The sequence below is a fragment of the Chiloscyllium punctatum genome, chromosome 7 (assembly GCF_047496795.1).
Source record: "Chiloscyllium punctatum isolate Juve2018m chromosome 7, sChiPun1.3, whole genome shotgun sequence".
Classification (NCBI taxonomy): domain Eukaryota; kingdom Metazoa; phylum Chordata; class Chondrichthyes; order Orectolobiformes; family Hemiscylliidae; genus Chiloscyllium; species Chiloscyllium punctatum.
In genome coordinates, this window is record NC_092745.1 from 36,854,563 (window position 1) to 36,879,711 (window position 25,149).

The window sequence follows — 25,149 nt, forward strand, 5'->3', positions numbered from 1 at the left end:
ACACCTATGCAACAAATTTTGAAGAACATCCCTGACATTCAGCAATTCCTTATTGGTTCACTATGCACAGAACGGAGGGATACTAATAAACAACTATTTATTTGATGTCTGGAATACACAAAGGGAAAAAGAAAGATTTACTCCTCCCCTTGTATGAAGATGATCACACCTGGTTTTAGCTGCAATGGGAGATTAGCCAGTTGGCATTTTGGACAAGTAGACAGTCTTCACGCGAGTGCCAATTAAGCTATTCTACAGTGTTTTCTATCAATTACTTTTGTATTTATTAAACAAATTCCAGCAACCAATGTGAATTTTTGTTGCTTCCTAATCCCAACTTCACCACCCCAGTTGAGATCAGTTACCTTACGAAAGATATGGAATCAAACCTGGAACTTTGCTGGTTTCAGCAGCTCCAAAATACAGAGTACACAAGACCACTAAAAACAGGACTAGGCTATTTAGCATCTCAAGCCAGTTCTGTAAATGATTAGGTTAGGTCAATCTTAAATTTGATTCCAATTACCCGTTTTGCTTTATATCTTTGAAAAATATCTGATCTTAATCTTGAAACTTTCAAATGACCCAGCATCCACAGACTTTTGGGAGAGAATTCCTGATATCTTGTGTGCATTTCCTAATTTCAATTGCAAATAGTCTAATTCCAATATTAAGACTGCGCCTCATTAGTCTGGATTTCCCCACCAGCAGGGATGGCTTCTTTCTTTCTACACAACTGAATCTCTTTTCATTTGAAAGATCTCAATCAGATCTTTTTTTAAAGTCAAGTGAATACGACATATTTATGATGCTTACATCAATAATCTAAAATTTTAAACTTTAGTATAATCCTGAACAATGTACACTTCACTCCCTCTAAGGCCAATATCTCCTTAAGGAGGTGCAATGTCCAGAATTGAACATAGCACGCCAGATCTATTTTTGACAAGGTGTTGGAAGTGTTAAATCTAAAAAAAAATAATTGCAACTTCAGGACAGCTTTTGGATGTGGAAAATATGAAGCAGAAACAATGCAGATTTTGAACCTCAGTGCAATTATTCAGCATGATGTATTACCTGGAGCATTGAGCAGCCCTTCACTCAAGCTCCAGTTCAGTTCAAAGCTATAAAAGCAGATCATGTACTCCAGGTCCATCAAGATCGTAGCCAAGCTGTTCAACTGGTCGGCCAGCCAAAAATCTGCAAACTCTACTTTGTGGAATGGAGCTGTGAAGACTCTGAACTGTGGGGACAAGAGAAAAAACATCAATCAACAACAATTTACAGATACAGAGGTTGCCCCACCTTTGGTATCAGATGATTGAAAGCCAATCTGTGTCACTACTCAACAAGTTTGAAGTATACAGCATAATTCCTTTTCCTAAATCAGCAGATTTAGGAAATTTAGTATTTAGCTCACAAGTAATGAATAACGTCAGCCTAGATTTATATTACAACCATCCGTACATCACTTTTGGATAAGTCACAAGTGAAATGGTTGAGTTCACTCATGAAACATATACTGATAAATTCATTGATGGGAGAACCTGAGTGATTTACTGGTGGTGGTTAATATATGAAAAAAAAAGTCCTTGGGTGAAGGGAAGGGAAGAAAAAAAAAGTTCAGTTGTGTGTGAGAGTACTTTCTGGATATTTAAAAAAAGAAAAACAGAAACTGATATGGGTATGGGGTAAACTTGCGTGGCACACTGTCCTTTCAGATTTGGCACCTGGATTTAAATCCAGTCCATCCAGATAATTTCTTCTGTCCGCTGGTTCCAAGTTTGCATATTTCCTACATGAAACTGGAACATCACCTAAACATGGATAACTGATCTGGGAAACTGAACGAACGTAATGGAGGAAAACAAAAAACTGGAGCAAGATATTGAGCAGGAGTGGGCCATTCAACTCTCCCTAGCCTGCTCTGCTATTCCAGATCATGATCGATAATCTACCTTAACAGCAGTTTACGAAACTATCATTTCCCCTGATGTCATTAGCAACTTTACTTTTAAGCTGCACAATTGCATACGTGAGCAACTTCTCCAAGGTTCTATGCATGGCAATTGGCATTGCCTTGTCAATTGTGGGATTGACTTCCCTTCCAAACGTTACAGCAGTACAAGCACATCAATGACCCAGGCATTCAGGAAGAAAGTTTGTGAGAAGATTTGTAGCTTGGGTGCTCGTTGTTGTGGTTGTGTTCGCCGAGCTGGGAATTTGTGTTGCAGACGTTTCGTCCCCTGTCTAGGTGACATCCTCAGTGCTTGGGAGCCTCCTGTGAAGCGCTTCTGTGATCAACCAGCGGCTGTTGGTTTGTGTGCTGTTATGAGTCCTAGTGGTCGCAGTAGTCTGGCTGTCAGTTTGGAAATGCACTTGATGTATGGTAGTGTGGTTAGTCCTTTGGATTGCGGCATGTCCTCGTTTCGTTGTCTTTCCCTTAGGCATCTGTTGATGAAATTGCGTGGGTATCCATTTTTGGCGAATACATTGTATAGATGTTCTTCTTCCTCTTTTTGCAGGTCTGGTGTATAGCAGTTGTTGTGGTCCTTTTGAATAGTGTCTTGATGCAACTTTTTTTGCGTGTGTTGGCGTGGTTGCTTTCGTAGTTCAGGACTTGGTCTGTGGGCGTGGTTTTCCTGTATACCTTTGTGGTGAATTCTCCGTTTGGTGTTCTCTGTACCATCACGTCTAAGAATGGGAGTTGGTTGTCCTGGGTTAGAAACCTCTCCCACAGACAGCTCACAGACACGGAAAGAACAATACTGGCCAAGGGACTCAACTACAACCACAGGGACGCCAGGACAGGAGACTTCCTAGCAGCACTAGAATGCACTCTCAGGAGCAATGGACTGACAGAAGATAAAGTATCGTACCTCTGATAACAAGGAAAAGACAAACACACAATCTCAACACCAAGGAGAGGGAAGGACTAAGATCACTAAGAAACGATAAGAACATAATCATACTACCAGCAGACAAAGGCAGAATGATGGTCATCCTGGACAAAGCAGACTACATCCAAAAAGCGCAACAACTACTTGCAGATACCAACATCTACCAAAAGAGGGAGTTTGACCCCACCCCACAGCTCACCAATAGGATAAACAACACACTGAGGAACCTACAAAAAAATGGACAGATAACCAGGTCTGACCTACAAAGAATGAAACCTGAAAGCAACAGCACCCCCAGGTTCTATGGACTACCTAAAGTGCACAAACCAGACATCCCACTCAGACCCATAGTATCACTACCAGGGACACCATCACACAAACTGGCTAAAGAACTACAGCAGAAACTGAAACACCTGATCAGCGGATCCAGACACTCTATACAGTCAACACAGGAATTCTTGGACATCATCAGAAATATACACATAGACAAGGAAGAAACTATGGTCTCACTCAATGTAACGGCACTGTTCACCCCTATCGACAAATCCCTAGCCAGAGAAACAATAGCCAACCTGCTGGACATACAAGAACAGACAACACGGCATTGAACCAATCAACAAAGACGGCATACTCAAACTACTGGACCTGTGCCTCACAACACACTTCACATTCAACAACCAAATATATGAACAAATCAACGGCACACCCATGGGCTCACCCATCTCTGGACTCATAGCAGAAGTGGTAATGCAAAGATTAGAACAAACAGTCTTACTGCAAAATCAACCCAAACTTTGGGTCAGATATGTGGATGACACCTTTGTAATCATTTAAAACACAGAAATAGAGAACACACACCGGATCATCAACACCACACTCACAGGAATCTGATTCACTAGAGAGGAAGAAAAGGACAACCAACTCCCATTCCTAGACGTGATGGTACAGAGAACACCCAACGGAGAATTCCCCACAAAGGTATAGAGGAAAGCCACACACACACAGACCAAGTCCTGAACTACGAAAGCAACCACGCCAACACACGCAAAAGAAGTTGCATCAAGACACTATTCAAAAGGACCACAACACACTGCAGTACACCAGAACTGCAAAAAGAGGAAGAAGAACACCTATACAATGTATTCACCAAAAACGGATACCTGCGCAATTTCATCAACAGATACCTAAGGGAAAGACAACGGAACGAGGACATGCCGCATCCCAAAGGACTAGCCACACTACCATACATCAAGAGCATTTCCGAACTGACAGCCAGACTACTGCGACCACTAGGACTCATAACAGCGCACAAACCAACAGCCACGCTCAGACAACATCTCACCCGAACGAAGGACCTGATACCCAGCATGAGCAAAACCAATGTAGTGTACAAAATCCCATGCAAAGACTGCAGAAAACACTACATAGGACAAACAGGAAGACAGCTAACGATCCGCATCCATGAACACCAACTAGCCACGAAACGACACGACCAGCTATCCTTAGTAGCCACACACGCAGATGACAAGCAACATGAGTTCGACTGGGACAACGCTACTATTATAGGACAAGCCAAACAGAGAACAGGCAGGGAATTCCTAGAGGCATGGCACTCATCCACAGATTCAATCAATAAGCACATCGACCTGGACCCAATATACCGACCACTGCAATGGACAGCTGGAACTGACAACCGGAAGCGGCAGATTCAAACCACTATAAATGCCAGAGGAAAGATCACAGAAGCGCTTCACATGAGGCTCCCAAGCACTGAGGATGTCACCTAGACAGGGGACGAAATGTCTGCAACACAAATTCCCAGCTCGGCGAACAGAACCACAACGGATAGGAAGAAAATTAGATTGAACACTGGTTATTAGCACCTAGAAATCTATTGGCCCTTGACTTCAGCATATTCAATTACTGAGCTAGGTAGGGATTTCCAAACTTCACTGCCCACTGACTGAAGAAATTCCTCCTGTTCTCATTGTTAATGGATTGCCCCCTATTCTAAGAGTAATTTCCTTGATCAAAGTTAAAAATCACACAACACCAGGTCATAGTCCAACAGGTTTATATGGAAGCACTAGCTTTTAGAGCGCTGCTCCTTCATCAGGCGGTTGAGGTGCAGCACTTCGAAAGCTAGTGCATCCAATTAAATCTGTTGGACTATAATCTGGTATTGTGTGATTTTTAACTTTGTACACCTCAGTCCAACACTGGCATCTCCAAATCATGACTTCCTTGATCAAGAGCGCCCCATCCAGGGGGAAACATATTTCCTGCATCTATCTCATCTATCTCCTTAAAAATGTTATAAGTTTGAGTTAGCTTTTGTGTAACCTGAAAGGAGGATGAATTATGCTGCAGCTACACTGTGCTATTGATGGAAGCTGGCTTTGAAGACCTCGAAGGGCAAGTTGACATTTAGTGAAAGACAAAATTATTTTCCCTCTTCCCTGCTGATGTCTTTGACACCCCATTGGGCCTGTTCCTTTCATGCCCATTAACCTATCGCATTCTGCCCAAGTGTCCACGATTCCTGTATGATACTTGACAGTCTCTGGACAAGCAAAGATCAGAAATGATAAGTTTATTCAACTGTTACTTCCTGAATTGCAAAACCTCTACCACGGATCAAAGCTGAGAACAGGTAACTGAACACTGACCACAGGTCAAAGCTGAGATTTATTTTTGTTACATGGTTCAGCAACTTGTTAGATGAGGTCACTGAGCTGCTGGTTACTGACTATTTCTGGTATTGTTCATGGTTTGTGATTCACATGGGAAAGCTAAAATCTATTTTAAGTAAATGATTGTTTAAAGTTTCAGAATTCTAAAAACAGGCAACTTATATTTCACTCTGTTTTAAGAGCAAAAATGATGTCATACTGGGAAAAATATCACTATATACTTCCCTGACCGGATATCCCTCCCTGTTGTGATCTGTGCCATGAATCTGGCTGTGAACTATAGTGAATCAAAGTACAATCTGACTACCCTATGGAGATATGAGTTTTGTTAAATTTCCAACGGCGCAAACAGAATGCAAGGATTAAAGAACTAAGTTCTAAGCTTTCATATGGGGTTCCGAGAGACTGTTCGTTTTCATTTATGACTTGCCCATAGAGTCCAGTTACACTTCATTACAGTGCATAAATTGCTTGCTTCTTTAAAATGATACGCGTTAAAAGGGCACTTCTCTAAGTTCTCAGAATGTCCTAAAGCACTTCACAGCCAAAGAATTATGTTTGAAACGCATTCACTTAGGCAGGCAAAGATGGCAAATAATTCAGGCACAGTAGGACTGTTGAGTGGGTTGCAAAAGGGAACAATACTTAAAAACAAAGATTTACGAGGCATGTGGCACATCTTTTAGACCATATTATATGGTATTCTGTGCACTGCTCTATAGTGCTTCATCACCTCTCTGAAAACAGAACTGCATTTCATGACCTCTGGAAATATTCCAAGCACTCTTGCTTAGTTGGGACATCCTCCCTTAATGCAGGAAACATTTTGGATTCTGAGACAGCCGGCCCAGTTTCATCACGACTGAATTTGATGGAGGTCAAGAAGGTCCCACTTTGTCAGTTGCCCCTCACCTGAGACATGGTGACCCTCAGGTTAAGCTCACCACCAGGTATCTTTCTCTAATGAGACAGCAGCCTTATGGTCCTTTCGGACTACGGCCACTTCACTTCACTGAGCTTAAAAGTGATGCCTTGTACATTCCAAATGTCATACCTTCAAGTGTAAAATTTCATAAGAAGGTTGGGATATGCTGGACTGGAATGAAAGGTAGTAAAATTACATTCTTTGGTGAGCAAAGAGACATCTTGAAGAGTTGATTGGTTGTTTGGTGGTCTTTTGCCTATTCTTACAAAGACCAAAGTGAAATAGCTTCATTCCCAAACTCAGCATTGTGGAGCAAAGAATACCTTATATTTCATCAACAAACACTCTTGCCACTCAGTGATATAAAACACAGAAAATAGAAACATTGACAACAGGAGCAGGAGTCAGCCATTTCAGCCCTTTGAGCCTGCTCCTCCATTCAATATGATCCAGTCTCTTGTTCCTGCTTACTCTCCTTGATCTCTTTAGCCCAAAGAACCACATCTAACTCCTTTTTGAAGCCATGTATATGCTAGGCAATTCTATTTGGAAAGAGACAGCTTGAATCCATGTTGCAACTTTCATAACGTCAGGATGTACCAAAGTACATCACAGCCAATGAATGCTTTTGAAAGATGGTCAGTATTGCAGTGCGGAGAAATATCAGAGACAATTTACACAAGGCAAAATCTCACATATAGCAATGCGATAAACAACCAACTAAATTGCGTTTTTATAATACATTCTCTTCCTTAAAATTATCATGGAAATTTTTACAACCATTTGTGTAGGCAAACTGGATCACAAACTAACAACTCAACCAAAAAGTGGCATCTTTGACAGTATAATACTCCCAGAGTACTGCACTGGAATATCAACCAAGATTATGTACATCAGTCTCTGGAGCAGGACACTGGTCCTTGATTCTCCCATAATGGGAAACAAGCTTTCTGTAAGAACCGTATAAGCTCCTTAAGAATTGTGTATGTTTCAATAAGGTTGTCTTTCATTTTTTCTGTATTCCAATGAGTACAGATGCAATCTACTCAACCTCTCCTCATATGACAGTTCTTCCATACACTTGTATCAGCTTAAGGAACCTCCTCTGGACTGCCTCCAATGTTAGCGTACCCTTTCAGTGACATAACTACGTCTAATATTGTATATTGCAGTGGCCCTTTTTACTTAAACATATTTGTGTATAGGCATATAGATTCAACAAAACTTATTTCTGACTAAAGGTAAAGATAGACCCCATTTCCAGATAGTTTCAAATGACAAACAGTTGAAAGACAAGGATTCAAGAGAACTCCTTAGAAGCATCTTGTAATTTCTATACTCAAAAACGCTTACAGGGGACAAAATAGTAACAGCAAATCAAATCATTTTATATTTGCTTTGTCATCCTGAAATCCCAATACTCCAAAGCACTTCTAAAATGTTGTTAGGGACAGTTCCAACTAACTGTAGCAGAGCTAAGACGTAGCTCAATAGCACACACAGCTTTCATAATAGTGTTATGAGAATCTCATGTCAATGGATTAGCAGGAAAGACACCAGGAAATTCAAAAACACATGCAACAGATCAGCTGCTAAATTCATCAAAACTGCAGAGTTCAAAACGGAATTTCTTAACCGAATATCAAGTGGATAAACTGGAGTGCTGTGATTGATCATGAGTGGACCCAAGTGCAGTTCTGTGTGAATGACAGCACGTCAAGTACTTCAATTTTACATCAAATGTCAGGATAAGAGTTTCTTCAAAAACAAAACTTCATGAAATCCCTTCCCCAAATTATCAACTCCTGTGACATGCTTTGGGTTTCTTATTACGTGAAGGGAATTTATTCAGCTGGTTGATTTTCTGTTTTGCCAAGGAGGATCTATGCTTCAGGGTACCTCTGGAGCTCTGACTCAGAGGGCTACTGGATGCATGCACACTGATTGTGGCAGACACCATGTCAAACTTATTCCATGACCTCACGCCATTTGGCTTATCAGCAAATGGTAAAATTGTACTCTACTGATGAGTCTTCAACAGAGATGGTGACAAAAACTGGGAGATTAAAACAAAATGACTGCTCTTTGGAACTGCAATTCAACAACTGCTACTTCAGTGGAAAATTAACATTACTTCAACTACAAGGATAACGCAACTGTTTAGATGTTTGTTGCTTTTTCTTCATAATCTATCACTGGCTAAATGCATTACTGAAGCACATAAAAATGCTCAGTAGCTTTTGTGGAATGTGCGCTATTTTAGCAAGGTACAATGCTTTCAATTCATGCAATTACAGGCCTGTCAATCATTTGCCATTGTTTGTAAATGTACATTATTACAATCTATTCAAAATTCTGCACTCAGCCAGCTGCCAGTGTGGCCTTTCAGAAAACTAATTACAAAAAGCACTCAATCCTTTTTATTTCCCTTCAGCACATCCCTCTTCACAAGAGCAGTCCACAAGAATAGTCTTGTGAAAATGTACTGCAGATTACTGGCACTGGCAGATCCTGATCAAAATGGATAAGCCCACAAAAAACAGCTAAAGGAGTGCAATTTCTCAGGTTTGCAGTTAACGTTTTGGAACAAAGGCCAGGTTTAATACTTGGATCACCTACCCGCCTGGATGATCTGGATTCTCTTGACATAAAAGTCTGCAAGTAAAAACACCCAGGAAGGGGCAAGGATGGAAAAGAACAGTAGACACTGGATCTTCAAGGAAAGTAATTTCTTTCCCCATTTTTTTTTAAACACGGTTATGTATCTGTTATAAAAATATTGAAGATGATGAATAAAGACTGCTTGCCGAGGGAGGCAGCAGAAAGGACATTATGTGAAGAAACCCCCTGAAATATACTCAACCCAAGCTGGAAACTCTATTTTATATGCACAGTGACCACTTTATTCTGTTCACCCTAAAATAAATAAGGTAGAGGGGTATTTTAATAAAAGCTTTTGCCAATTTAAATGGATAGGATTATTGATAGAAACAGAGATGAGGGTTGAGGACAAAAAGCAGGAAAAAATGTTTTCTATACAGACTGCAACATTCCCCAACACAGTTAGCAATTGAAGCACAACCCATGTTAAGTTTTATTCTGCTGTTTAGAGTGGCAATTGAAGAGACGGAGAAACAATGTGGGTTAGAACTAAAACCATGAGCTAGTGCAATCTGCTAGGCATTATTAGTGTGTTAATGGAGCAGATCACCATAGGAAGGAAAGAGGAGGGATATTAAAGTGCAACAGAAGAGGGGAATGAGTGAAAAAGATTACAAAGAGGAGTAAGGAGACAGAATTAGATTAGATAAAGTGAGAGAAATAAAAGGGAAGTACGTACAGGAGATAACAAATACGGGCAAACAGAATAGCATGGGACAAAATAGCGAAAACATGAGGGAAAGAACAAAGGGAGAGAATATGAATGATTGGAGGGTGAGAGGATCAATACTAAGAAGTACGTTACTACAGGCAGGAACATGCACATATCTCATTTCTCACATATCACATATCTCAGTTCCACCAGAAGTCACAGGATGAAAATTCCCTGTCTCCAGCATATATTGAAGCTCTAAACGCAGCTTGCATTTCATTTCCTTCGGGTGCAGTATACCTTGTGGAGGACCTTGCTTCATTTTGAATGTACACCACCTCCGGCAATTCTAACTCCATTAAATTTAAAACATTTCTAATAAGTTAAGGAAATCAAACAAGAAATTATGATTGCAGAGAGTCTATTTTACATTCATAATATGCATTGAATGGAACAAATTTGCATTTATAATATTAAGCATTTCCCCAGGGCTGTATAAACCCATTCTGAATCTTTGATGCATGTTAAACATAACAACATCAAAAATAACCATGGTATTAACAAAGTCCAGCTTTGAGCCGTGAAAGCAGTTACTTACTGGGCCTCCTGTGCCTTGAAAACAGTGGTTATATCCAGTTCTAGTTACTCTACAGTTAATTTTAGTTCTACAGCCACGCTCATCTATCGCTGAAACCCTCACCCAGGTCCTTTTTTATCTCTCGAGTTGTCTATTCTAATACGTTTAGGGCTGATCTCTGATGTTCCACCTTCTGTAAACTTAAAGCTCATTCAAAACTCTGCCGCCCAAGTCCTAACTTATGCCGAGTCCGGTTTGTCCATCATGTCTAGTGCACGTTGATCAACACTGACTTCTGATTTAAGAGTGATTTTAAACTTGTCTTCCTTGTTTCCAAATCCCTCTAGGGCCTCTCCTATCCATATTGGTAATCTTAGCTCTACCTGTAACTGTCGAAGGCATCGGAGCTCTTCCAATTTTGGTGAGTTGAACATCCCCAATCTTAAGTGACCTATCATTGACAGTTGTGCCTTCAGCTACCAAGGTTCTACGGTCCGGAGTTCTCTTGCAATACGGCTTCACAATATTTTTTTCCTCCTTTAAGACTCTTTTTAACACATAGCTTTGACCTAGTTTTCGGTTATCTGTCCTCATACCGCCTTATGTGGATCAGATTTTGTTTGATAATGCTTCCATGAGGGAAACTTTACTACCTTAGAAGAGCTACATAAACTTAATGGATCACAAAAGACCTGCGGTTACACAACAATATGCCAAATTTTACTTCACACCATTTAAAAATCAATTCAGCACAACATCGTTGTCTTTTTAAAACACTTGACAGCTACTTGACCACTACTGCATCGAGCCAAATAAACGAAGCACAACAGTTTTCCACTGCACTAAATAAAAGTATATTTAATAATTTTTGCACAATTTTTCAAGTGGTTTTGTTTTTGATCTTCAGGTTAGTGGACGCTACTTTGCCACACAATAAAAGTATGGAAATGCCACTGTATTTTAACATAAAGCAAGTCTAATCCTTCACAAATACTTTGGAAATCATGAATTGCTTTGCTGCTCTTAAGTTCCATTGGCTGACCCATTTTGTGAGCTCAGCATGGTTGTATATGATGATTGCACAGAAATGATAGCGCCATTACATCAACCAGATTCAGTCCTGGTAAAAATAAGATTGAAAGCAGTACATTATGGAACTCAGCCCAGACAAAGTTTAAACAATTGTTAAGTACTTTTCAACGCTCAGAACAAATTGATGTACAAATTATCCACTTGCCCTCATTGTTGAGGGTTCTGCAGGGATCCTTGACTGGTTAGTGCTGACAAATAACATGTAATTGCCTGGTCACCAGTTTCTATTTAATCTTATTATCATCTTCCTTCCCCCTACCTGGTGCTATGGAAACCTAGTCCTTTATCTAGATTTCTCAAGAATAAAAGAATAGTGCTGAAGAATCGAGTTTGTGGAATCCAGTTTGGGCTGTACAGACTTCATCAGCTTTTCAAATCAGAGTATTGTTCAAATCTGAAGCCAATGAGCCCAAGGTGATTAAACAGCAGGGAATGAACACTATTCTTTTAAATGAGTAGAGCACCAAGTACTGATGCATTCTACTGATGATCAGTACATTAAGCCATGTAAAAGTTGCACCTTTGGAAGACGTACCAGAAAGAAAACGTCGGCTCAAGAAAAAGAGTGTCTTAGAAAAGGATGCTTGGTATTTTTCTATTAGTAAGAGACCTATAAAATCAGTACATTAATGGTTTTGCTAAATAGGTGCAAAAATGAGAACGGATGCTTGATTTGATTCAGTTGGTTCTCCCCCAAAAAACGTGATCTCATCCTCAACTTTTACCACAGAGACTGTTTGAAATTCCTTTGAAATAATGGAATCCATCCATCAGTAATTATGAATGGACTATATATCTTCTGCTTGAAAAGTACTGACAGCTCCAGGTACTGAAGTTCACAGCAGCGCCAAGTTACACAACTAATGCCAATTTGCTGCACGCACCCATCCCATCTAATTTACCTGCAATACTTTTACTCAAATCAAACTGAGCGTTATTATCGTCGGGGATTTGAAAGCACCTCTATCATATGTCATCAGCAAGCATGCTGAGGTCAAGTACAGCACAGAGTAAAATTGCCTCTATTGTATCTCACAATGGTAGAAAACAGCCTCCAACTGTGAACAGTGATGTTCTACCATCCCTCATGGTCTGCAAATTTGTCAAATCCGAAGCAATTTGTGCCAGGTTGCAGACAAAGGGACATGGCAAACAAATGGCAACAGCATACTATTTTAAAAACCCTTCCTGTTAGTCTGATTTGTCACTTCAGGGGATTATGTGCCTGTGGAATAGAAAAGGCATAAAGAGTCTCGTCGTGATGGAAGGATATTATTAAACTAGACAGAGTGCAAAAAGATTTACTAGGATGCCACCTGGATTGGAAGATTTGAGTTATAAGAAGAGGCTGGATAGACTGGGATTTTTTTTCCTGGAATACAGGAGGTTGAGAGGTGACTGTATAGAGGTCTATAAAATCATGACAGGCAGAGATAAGGCAGATACCCAACAGCTTACCCCCATGGTAGGGGACTCTAAAACTAGAGGGCATAGCTTGAAATGGAGGGGGGACAGATACAAAAGGGTCCAGAGAGGCAATTCTCTCACAGGGAGGGTGGTGAGTGTCTCAAATGGCTGCCAGAGGTAGTGTGGGGGTGAGTACAATTTTGTCATTGAAGAAACATTTGGACAGATATACAGATGGGATAAGTATGGAGGGATACGGTCCAAATGCAGGCAAATGGCACTATTTCAATTATGAAATCTGGGCAGCATGGACAGGTTGGGCCCAAGGGCCTGTTTCCTTGCTGTCAGCCTCTATGACTCTATGATATCCCAAACATTATGGACGAAACTGGTCTTTGCTTGCCTATCCTAAGGTTGGAAAATTTGTCGACCATGTGGGTGGTTTGTTAGTTCTAGTATTAATGAGGCAAATGCAAAGCCTATCACTGCCAACTATACTTTGTTAATTCTTACTTTTCACTGCAAAGATACCTTTTTCCCAAACATGTACAGACTGATATGTGTTTATGCTTCCAGCTGAAATCCAAGATGGAGTCAGCATTATTGTTTTTAATAAAAACAAGTTCTAATCCTACCTTCAAAGAAATGCATTCCATTTCTGACACAAAATTCCAGCGTATAAATACAGCTTGTTTTAAATTAGTTCATAACTATAGAGGATACTGTGTACCACATTTCCCAAAAAACATTGAATAGATGCTGGCAAGCTTGATAAAACTATCTACGATATTTTGACAAATCTCTCTCAGTGTTTACTGTGGAAAAGAACATGGAAGATATAGAGTGTAGGGAAATAGATGGTGACACTTTGAAAAATGTCCATATTACAGAGGAGGACGTGCTGGATGTCTTCAAACACAAAAAGGTGGATAAATCCCCAGGACCTCATCAGGTGTACCCTAGAACTCTGTGGGAAGCTAGGGAAGCGATTGCTGGACCCCTTGCTGAGATATTTGTATCACTGATCGTCACAGATGAGGTGCTAGAAGACTGGGGGTTGGCTAACGTGGTGCCACTGTTTATGAAAGATAGTAAGGACAAGCCAGGGAACTATAAACCAGTGAGCCTGACGTCAGTGGTGGGCAAGTTGTTGGAGGGAATCCTGAGGGACAGGATGCCCATGTATTTGGAAAGGCAAAGACTGATTAGGGATAGTCAACATGGCTTTGCGCGTGGGAAATCATGTCTCACAAACTTGATTGAGTTTTTTTGAAGTAACAACAAAGAGGACTGATGAAGGCCGAGCGGTGGACATGATCTATATGGACTTCAGTAAGGTGTTCGACAAGGTTCCCCATGGGAGACTGGTTAGCAAGGTTACATCTCATGGAATACAGGGAGAATTAGCCATTTGGATACAAAACTGGCTGAAAGGTAGGAGAGAGAGGGTGGTGGTGGAGGGTTGTTTTTCAGACTGGAGGCCTGTGACCAGTGGAGTGCCACAAGGATTGGTGCTGGATCCACTACTTTTTGTCATTTATATAAATGATTTGGATGTGAGCATAAGAGGTATACTTAGTAAGTTTGCAAATGACACCAATATTGGAGGTGTAGTGGACAGTGAAGTAGGTTACCTTAGATTACAACGAGATTTTGATCAGTTGGGCCAATGGACTGAGAAGTGGCAGATGGAGTTTAATTTAGATAAATGTGAGGTTCTGTATTTTGGAAAAGCAAATCTTAGCAGGACTTATACACTTAATGGTAAGATCCTAGGAAGTGTTGCTGAACGAAGAGACCTTGGAGTGCAGGTTCATAGCTCCTTGAAAGTAGAGTTGCAGATAGATAGGATAGTGAAGGTGGTGTTTGGTATGCTTTCCTTTATTGGTCAGAGTACAGGAGTTGGGAGGTCATGTTGCGGCTGTACAGGACATTGGTTAGGCCACTTTTGGAATATTGCGTACAATTCTGATCTCCTTCCTATCGGAAGGATGTTGTGAAACTTGAAAGGATTCAGAAAAGATTTATAATGATGTTGCCAAGGTTGGAGGGTTAGAGCTATAGGGAGAGGTTAAATAGGCTGGGGCTGTTTTCCCTGGAGCATCAGAGGCTGAGGGCTGACCTTATAGAGATCTGTTCAATCATAAGGGGCATGGATAGGATAAATTGACAATGTCTCTTCTCTGGGGTGGGGGAGTCCAGACCTAGAGGGCATAGTTTTACGGTGAGAGAGGAAAGATATGAAAGAGACTTATGGGGCAACTTTTTCATGCAGACGTGGTACGTGTCTGGAACGAGCTGCCAAAGGAAGTGGTGGAGGCTAGTACAATTGCAATATTTAAAGGCATTTGGATGGGTATATGAATTGGGTTTGGAGGGATATGGGCCAGGTGCTGGCAGGTGGGACTAGATTGGGTTGGGATATCTGGTCGGTATGGACGAGTTGGACCGAAAGGTCTGCTTCCGTGCCGTACATTTCTATGACTCCATGACAGTGACTCACTTCATAAAAAATATTTAGCTTAAGAGAAAGTGGTCAAGCTGTGGGGATAGTTCAGTACTTTACTCCCAGTAAGTAAAATCATTATGCAGATAAAAATGTGAAGAACTCGAGGGAAAAAAAACTTCTTACTTACCAGGAGCTTTAACAACCAGAATCTAGACTTATAGTAGCAGGTTTTTGTGGGATTGATGAGAAACAGGAACATGAACCCATACAGTATGAGAGGGTTGACCTGCATTGGAATTAAGTCGTATGACCCATACAAACTGATGAACAGACTCAAGCCCCAAAGGACTCCCAGGAAGCCAGCAATCTGTAAGAAGATAAATGCTTTTATTTATTTTACACAGAAACACAGCAAGTCAATAAGCCAATTCTGCTCCCTTACACCTTGAATACAAGGCACAATTTAATTAATTATGATTCCAATGTCTGTGTGAAGTAGATGCCAAGAGGGCTGTGTGGGGAAATAGTCCTCATTTAAAGAAAGTACATTGAAGGGAACTTTATCAGATACTTATGATGCAATGATCAAGTATAAAACAGATTCCCGAACAGGATAGACAGATTTTAGCTTGACTGAGCAAGATTGGATGAGTGAATTTCTTATTCCCTCAAGTTTTTGCATCTCCTGGATACTTTGATTATTAGTAAAGATATGCACTATTTAATGAATAATCAGTGATGAGCCTAACAACTGTATCTCACGTATATAATAGAGACAGTTCCCAAAATGATCCTTTTGGAAAGGAACTACTCAATGACCATGATTAAGTGTTTGTTTAATTGTGTGGTTTCATATTTTCTACTACAGCATGGAGTTGATTATTTGGACATGTACATCCCTTGACAGGAGCTTGAGCTTCAAAGTGTCTTCTAATTGTTGGACTTAGTGATGAAATAGGCTCTTGATATGGGGAAGGTGATTAATAACAACATTGCATTATTTTCCACCCACTCATTATCTTACTCTTGAACTACATGCACTTCCAGACCAAAAGGATAACTCACTCTCCCAAATGTGTGATTTCTCAAGCACATTACATTTTTTTTTCTATCCCTGTTTATTATTGGTGCTTCATATTTCTTCCAAAAATCATTTATACTCTAAGGGGTCACAATGAATGAGGAAATTCATTTGTACTGCATCACTGTGCCATGGCAGCTATAGACACAGTTCCAAGATCCCACTCCCAATTGCTTACCTACAAACCATTCTTTGTAGCTGCAGAGGTGCTTTCTGTTTGATAGGTACCAGGATAGATTGAGACTTTGCAAGAAAAAGGATGAGGGCCATAACACTCGCATGTCAGTCAGTTCTCGGAAGATGGAAAAACTAGGCATCTGCCACACAGAATTTGACAGTTGGGGAAAAGAGTGTTTCATGGGAGTGCATGTATTCTGATTTTCAGTGATTTAAAAAAAGCCCTCTTGGTGAATAGGACCTTGATGACATTGATGGTATAAAGAAAGCAAATGATATCACGACACCTGGGCATGGGGCCCAGTTTGAAACAAAAGCAACTGCCAAATGCCCTCTTTGGCAGTAGGATAAGAATGTAGTGCTTGGATAACTGAAACCTTTGACATTATGTTTCAGCTCTGACATTATGGCAAATGCTACTTCTTCTAAGGTGGTCAAGTATCTATTGGAATTCTGCAAAAGCATTACTTTATAACGTTAGAAAGTAGCCCCAAAGGAACCCATAAAAATCACAGGAAGATGTGAAAAATGTTCTGAGGGGCTAAACAGGCTGCAAATGAAATAACCAACAAAGAGAGCACAGAAACTCACATTAAAGCACTTATTTAACAGAACATTTCTCCACCGGAGAAACTGAACTGAGATTGCTTGAGGATGATTATTTAGAGCTGACCCAAATTCATGCATTTAATAAAAGATGCATATCTTTGATTAATACAAATACATGAGGTGAAGTTTTGTGAATGAACAGATTAAGAAAATAAACACGACTGGGAAAGTTAAGACCTGCCATAGGCCTATCAGTCACATATGAGATGACCAACCTCAAAGAGATGTTGATGGGACAGATTGCTTCTGGGGTTGAGTTCAAAGATTAGCACGTGGTTCACTCCAGCCTGCCGCCAACCATATGTGTTGATGCCAAGCAGAAAGAGAAACTCGATCAGCAAGAATCCACCACGGTAAATACGCACCAAAGGCCAAATATTCCCTTCTTTTGATTTAGCTGGAAAATGGATCAAGAATTGTTAAAGCAGTTGACGATCTAGTCTGAACTACTTTTAAATGAAGTAACAAGAATCATCTTGACATACACCTTCTCACCATTGACTATTTTTCAGTTGAGTTAGAACACACAAAATTAAATTAGAAATGTAAAAAAAGACAATTTCTAAAAGTAATCTTCCAGAAGTAAAAAAAAATTCCTACACTCAGTCTCTTGAGGGTCTCATTACATTAAGGAGATGCAGTATAGAGAGAAACAGGATACACCAAAATATACTCTAACACAGACATCATAATTCTCATTTAACATTGAGCTTTAATTAATGGTTGGTCAGTTAGTTCTTTTGGAGAGGACAGGTGCCTGAATTAAGAAAAACGTACTTAAATAAGGCAGAATGGTTCTTAAATAAGGCAGTTTTAGTGTTTTTACCCCTGAACCAAGAGACCTTGGTTCAAGTCCCAGCGGTGTGTGTAATAACATCTCTAAGCTGGTCGATTAGAATTTAGGTTAAACAAATTAAAAAAAAAACTTAAGGTAGAATGCTTCTTGTGGCACAGTGGTAGCATTCCTACCCCGAAGATTCAAGCCCCACCTGCTCTACAGATTAATGACATCTCTGGACAAGTTGATTAGGAAAAAAAAAGCTCAATAAGGCAGTGGTAATGTCCCAACCTCTGTACCAGGAAGCCAGGGTCAAACCTCACGTATTTTAGGGGACTATGTTAACATCGCTGAATAGGTTGATTAAAAATAACTAAGTAAGGTAGAAAAACGGCTTTTGTGGCACAGTAATAGTGACCCTGCCTCTGAGCCAGAAGGTCTGGGTGCACGTCCCACCTGCTTCATAAGTCTGTCAAAACACGTCTGAAGAGGTTAATTAAGAAATAACAACAATAAGGCAGAGAAACTGTGCAAACCAAATTAAAAACATATCATTGTTCTACCAGAACCTGCACTGTCTTTCCTGGGCTGAACAACACTTTCTAAATTGCACGTTAAGCCTTCAGTCTAACTAATCTCTTGCCAAGGTTTTGCATCTTAATTTTTCCTATGCCATCACTCCAGTCTATCTGACACCATTCTTTTTTGTTGAAAACTAATTGGATTATCCCCATAAAACTCACAAGACCATATTACTGACACAATAACTGTGATTTCTGAAGTTATTAAAATTATTATTAACACTTTCAAAGTTCTGGGACAACCATTTACTATCTGTTTACCTGGGTTGGTCATAACATTGGTTCCCTTTTTGCCCAAGGAGTTGTACCTTTGGGACCACTATTTTTGAATATTTATTTGCCATTGACTCTAACATTGACAAAATCTGTGACTGGCTCCATTAATTTCCACACAAATCATTGCCATATATCATTCAAAATAATCAAGATACACCTTTCTCTATGCTGTAGATGACATAAGGTTCTATTCTTTCTTCATGTCACTGCTTTATCTGCCTGAATTGCGCAATTCCTCACCTAGCTCAACTTAGTGCACAGTGCATGGAACCAACATTCCTCTCAGGAATTCTTTGATTAAACTCCTGAATGTGCTTAAGTGCTTGCATATCCTTCAATTGGGGTCCCAACAACATAGTATAGCAGTTGTCACATCATTTCAGAAGCGAATGGGCTCTGGTTCAAAACTAGCCAAAACTTTCTCAAGAGTGATGTGGTGCAGCGGTAGCATCCCTATCCACGGGCCAACTACTTAATTGGGCTTTGGGTTTCTTTTAACTTTTGAAAGTAGTGTTACTTCAAGTCAATAATTTTGCAAACCAATAATTTGCATTTATATTGTCAAAACCCTTGCTTTACCAAGTGCCTCAAAACGGGACACATACCTGGTCACTGTATAGTTCCCAAACTTGTCTCAAAACAGCTATTCTTTACTTTTACAAGTAGCTTCAATATCATTTCCTGCCAATGTATTCTTAAGAATCTTAACAACACAGAACAGTACAAATTTGACAACATTTGAAATCAAGGAGATATTAGGTCAGGCTTTAATCTATGAGAAATGTTTTAAGATGGGTTTTAGAAGTAGGGTATGGTAGAGGCTTAGGGAAGGAACTTCAGAACTGAGGGTTTGGACTACTGAAGGCACAGCTTCCTGAAAATCAGGGAAGTTCACAAGAAGTGGAGCAGCATACAGATTTGAAGGTTGCAGGAGGATAGAGAGAAAGGGGAGGACAAATCCAGCCAACAGCATTCATGCCTCACCTTCGATTGTTCAACTCCATCGACTGGCATCCTTGGTCTCAGTAGATTCCAATCTCAGATTGGAACATCCTAAGTATTGCTCAGATTGCCTGCATGAAGTTTGATTCTCTCTCTTTTATACAAAATGTTATTTTCCCTTCAAAAACCCTTGGGTCTCTGAAAGTTTGTTCAAAACTTGAATTCTGTTCCCCTGTTTGGGGAATCTCTGCTTGCTTCCCTCTCCTGGGTAGGACAATAAAAAAAGGATCGGTATTTGATACTACACACAAGTATGTTGCCCTGCTTGTGCTAATCTATTCAAGTTGTGGTAACAAATTAGAATAGCTGACAGGTGGCTCAAATAGAGATTTAACAAATAATGGACTATTGGATGCAAATTACTTCAATTGTTATGTAGTAAAAAGAACAAGTGAACACTTAGAATGGTGGGTCAAACATCAGACTAAAGGAAACAACTATTCCTTACTGCCAACTAGAAAAACTGCAGAGACTTTAGCTTTCTTCACCAGGAAAAAAGACACCTAATAGTAAGCGGTGTAGACGAAGTTATTTTGTAAAATCACTTAAAATTATCTTGTGCCAATTGAACAAAAGGAGACATCTCAAAATAGTGAATAGTAACTGTGAGGCAGTTTCAGAGTGGAAAGGCGCCCGGTCCTGATGGACTTCCCAGTGAATTCTATAAGGAATTTATAAGTGTACTGTCAGGCCCGATGCTGAATATGTTTAATGATTCATACAGTCATGTTTGTCTCCCACCATCTCTGAGAGAGGCCAATATTTTACTTATCCTTAAAAAAAGGGAAGGATCTGGAAGACAGAGCTTCATACAGGCCCATCTCGCTCTTAAGTGTGGACTTTAAGATCCTTTCTAAGGCTCTTGAGTTAAGGCTGGAGACACTGTTACCCTCTATTATTAAAGAGGATCAGACGGGCTTCATAAAGGGTCGCAGATCCTCCAATAACGTTAGGAGGCTGCTTAACGTAATTCAAGCATGCCAACAGCATATTGTGTTTATATTATCGAAACCCTTGGTGATTGGTGATTTCTTTAGATGCAGAGAAGGCATTTGACCGAGTTGAGTGGCCGTACCTTTTCTATACTCTAGACCGGTTTGGTCTGGGTGAAGTTTTCATAAGATGGATACAGTGTACCTCTCGCTGCGGTAATTACCAACGGGGTACGATCAAGCAATTTTAATATTTCTAGGGGCAGCCAGCAGGGCTGTCCCCTTTCACCATTACTTTTTACGTTGGTGATTGAACCGTTGGCAGAGGCCATTCGTGGGGATCTCAATATATCAGCTCCAGAAGTGGGGTCAAAATTACATAAGATCTCGCTGTATGCAGATGATGTTCTAATTTTCTTGACAAATCCAGCAGTCTCAGTGCCTTGCCCGATACAATGCATTCATGCATTTGGCGCTTTTTCAGTGTATAAGATTAATTTTGCTAAATCAGAGGTGGTCTTACGAAAGAGTTGGCTCTTGAGAGCGACTATAGATTCCCATTTAGGTGGTCACGGGGGATTTTGTGTATTGGGCATATTCATTACTCCAGTTCTGGATTGGCTGTTCAAAGCCAATTTTACTCAATTATTTGAAAAAAATTAAACAAGATCTTCAAAGATGGGAGGCACTTCCAGTCTCATGGTTGGGTCGGATAGCGCTTATTCTCCCTCGTTTGCTATACCCTATACGGATGCTCCCCCTGATTTTCAATAAACAAACACTCAGGAGACTGAACAGTTGGTTCAGCTCCTTTATCTGGCAACGTAAACGGCCCCTCATTAAATTAGCCAAACTGCAGTTGCCTCACAGATTGGGGGGAGAAGATCTTCCGGACAGTAAAAATTACCAGTTGAGCTCGCTTTTGACCTATGTAAGTGATTGGGTTTGTGGGGACCCTCTTTCAATATGGCTAGATATCGAAGCCTTCCAGGCAAGGTGCCCCCTGACCAGTTTGCTGTTTTTGGACAAAGTGAGGACAGTTAGGGAATATTGCCATAACCCAATAGTCATCAATATTGTTAAAGCATGGAGGGCAATTCGGCAGAGGGAAGGTAATATTGGCAAAACATCTTTGTTTACACCTTTAGTAGGTATGCCGAGTTTTTAACCGGGTATGATAGATTCAGGATTTAAACATTGGGCAGCTAGGGATATATCTTGCACGGGTGATTTATTTGAGGGAGATGTAATGATGTCCTTCGATCAGTTAGTATGGAAGTACCAGTTACCTAATAGATACCTCTTTCGTTTTTTTCAAGTTAGGGATTTTATTCAAAAAAGGACCACACTTTTGACTGATCCCTACATATCTGACATAGAAAGAGGGGTGCTAAGGGCTAAGAGTACATTCTCTGTCAGTACCATTGGGGGGTGCCACCTCAGATGAGTCTGATCGACTCTGCAAGATGTGGGAGAGAGAGTTGAGTGTTGAAGTTTCTTCAGAGGCATGGGAGGATATTTGGGAGAATGCAAGGAAGATATCAATTTGCAACAGGACCTATGCTTTACAGTTGAAGATTCTCCAGAGGGTCCACTTAGCCCCAGACCGTTTGTCAAAATTTAAACCAGGGGTGTCTTCAGCATGTCCCAAGGTCTGTACGGGTACTCTTACCCATTGTCTTTGGTCTTGTGACAGGCTTCAAACATATCGGAGCGCTGTGGTGGGTGCAATGGAGGGGATTTTAGGTGTATGGGTGGAGAAGAACCCTATTTCGCTCCTTTTGGGCCTACCCATTGTATTTCCTGCAGACTCGCATAAGGAAAAACTTTTCAATATTCTTACATTCTGTGCAAGGAAGAATATCTTGCTAGGTTGGATATCAGAAAACCCCCCCGGCCTGTCGGGTTGGCGGAAGATTGTTATGGAGCATATTCCCCTGGATTTTCTCACAAATATGGTACACCACAAAACTGAGAATTTTTACAAGACGTGGCAACCCTTTTTGAAATACCTGGACATAGATTTATCTGCCACATTAACAAGGGATTTTATATAGCCGTAACGATTGTGTTTCATGAGTCCACTATCCTGGGAGGAGGAACTGTGAATGTATGAGTGTTTTGTTTGGCTGGGCTGAGTTATTACTATTTATTTGTTTGTTGATAGGTATTTATTTAGTTAAATAGCTAGTTTAGGTTTTTTAAAAATTTTATACTTCTCTATATATGTTTATACATTTGTATAGGAGGGTGGGTTGGGGAATTTGTTTTATTATTTGGCTTTAGTTTTGTACTATTTTTGTACTGTTTTGAATTGCATTGTTTTGTATTTGTTGTAATATTTAAAAATCTATTTTTCTTAATAAAAATATATTATAAAAAATATTGAATAGTAATTTCAAAATTGTGAGATGCAAAGAAGAGTAATACTTAAAATTGACTTTTGGGGAAGGTTGTGAAGGTAAACTCCTTTAGGATGGATGAATTAGGATACATTGAATGGGCTTTCTAATCTGTACGTATCTTGTGATCTCATGATAAATGAAAGATGTTGCTAGCAGCATAAATCTCCTCCCATCACAACATGGAAAAGCATTTTGTCAAGAGATATTTACTGGAATTACAGGAACAAACTGTGCCAATGATTCCAGTCATTTGGACAGGTACCAAAACATTTTTTTTCTTTATTTTACTGATCCCAACTGACGTCATAACATTTGATATTTTTCCTTTCCATATCTTATTTGCACTTGTACTTGAGTTACTTCATCAGACTCATCACTATCACATTCACAAGGGGAAAAGATGAAAAAGGTCTTTCTTCCTCCCTCTTGATCCAACATCGCCTTCCTGCACCTGGCAAATACAAGGACAAAAGTGGAACCGTGCAACTTGACTCCCTCTTGCACTAGAAAGTCCGTTGTCTTTTTAACACCAAAGTCGAAACCCTAGCTTTACCAAGTGCCTCAAAACTGGACACATACCTGGTCACTGTATAGTTCCCAAACGTGTCTCAAAACAGCTATTCTTTAACTTTACAAGTAGCTTCAATATCATTTACTGCCAATGTATTCTTAACAACATAAAACAGTATAGGCCCTTCAAGCCCTTGATGTTGCACCGACCTTTTATCCTACTCTAAGATCAAACTAACCATACACCCTTCGTTTTACTATCCAAGTAACTATCCAAGAGTGACCTAAATGTCCCTAACGCATCTGATTCTACTACCACTGCTGGCAAGGCATTCCACACACCCACCATTCTGTGAATAAATAACCTACCTCTAACATCTCCCTTAAATCTTCCTCCAGTCACCATACAATTATGCCCCATGATGATAGGCATTTCCGCCCGGGGTAAAAGTCTCTGGCTATCCACTCTACGCCTCTCTTCATCTTGCATAACTCTATCAAGTCACCTCTCATCCTTCTTCGCTCTAATGGGAAAAGCCCTAGCTCTCTCAACCTTTCTTCATAAGACATGCCCTCCAGTCCTGGCAGCATCCTGGTAAACCTCCTCTGTTCCCTCTTGAAAGCTTCCACATCCTTCCTATAATGAGGCAACCAGAACTGAACACAAAATTCCAAGTGTGGTCTAACCAGGGTTTTATACATCAGCAGCAAATTCCACCTCCTAAAATGAATCACTTCACACTTTTCCAGGTGAAATTGATCTGCCACTTCTCAACCTCGGTCTGCATCCTGTCAATGTTCCGTCATAACCTACAACAGCCCTCCACACTATCCACAATTCCACCAACCTTCATGTCATCGGCAAACTTACTAACCCACCCTTCCACTTCCTTAACCAAGTCACTTATAAGAATCACAAACAGCACAGGTCCCAGGACGGAACCTTGCGGAACACCACTGGTCACCGAGCTCCAGGCTGAATACTTTCCATCTACTTCCACCCTCTGCCTGCTATGGGCCAGCCAATTCTGTATCCAGACAGCTAGGTTTCTCTGTATCCCTTGCCTCCTCACTTTTGAATGAGCCTACCATGGGTAACCTTATCAAACATCTTCCTAAAATCCATGTACACCACATCCACTGCTCTACCTTCATCAATGTGTTTTGTCACATCCTCAAAGAATTCAATAAGGTTTGAGAGGCATCCTGCCCCTCACAATGCCATCCTGATTATCTCTAATCACACTATGCTTTTCCAAATAATGATAAATCCTGTCTCTCAGAATCATCTCCAATAATTTGCCCACCACCGATGTAAGACTGATCGGTCTATAATTCCCAGGGTTATCCCTATTCCCTTGCTTCAACAAGGGAATAACATTTGCCACCCTCCAATCATCTGGTACCACTCCAGTGGTCAATGAGGACGCAAAGACCATCAC

At 40.4% G+C, this 25,149-nt stretch overlaps 1 protein-coding gene across 1 annotated transcript in view; it reads right to left on the reverse strand.

The window, feature by feature from the left end:
- The window catches only part of LOC140479588 (solute carrier family 53 member 1-like), a 309,449-nt gene that overhangs the window by 58,093 nt on the left and 226,207 nt on the right, over positions 1-25,149 (reverse strand). The window contains exons 8-10 of the mRNA XM_072573401.1: positions 17,439-17,620; positions 15,544-15,723; positions 1,078-1,243 (exon numbers count right to left, since the gene is read on the reverse strand). Coding sequence (XP_072429502.1) covers positions 1,078-1,243; positions 15,544-15,723; positions 17,439-17,620 — 528 coding nt within the window. The remainder of the gene's footprint in view (positions 1-1,077; positions 1,244-15,543; positions 15,724-17,438; positions 17,621-25,149) is intronic.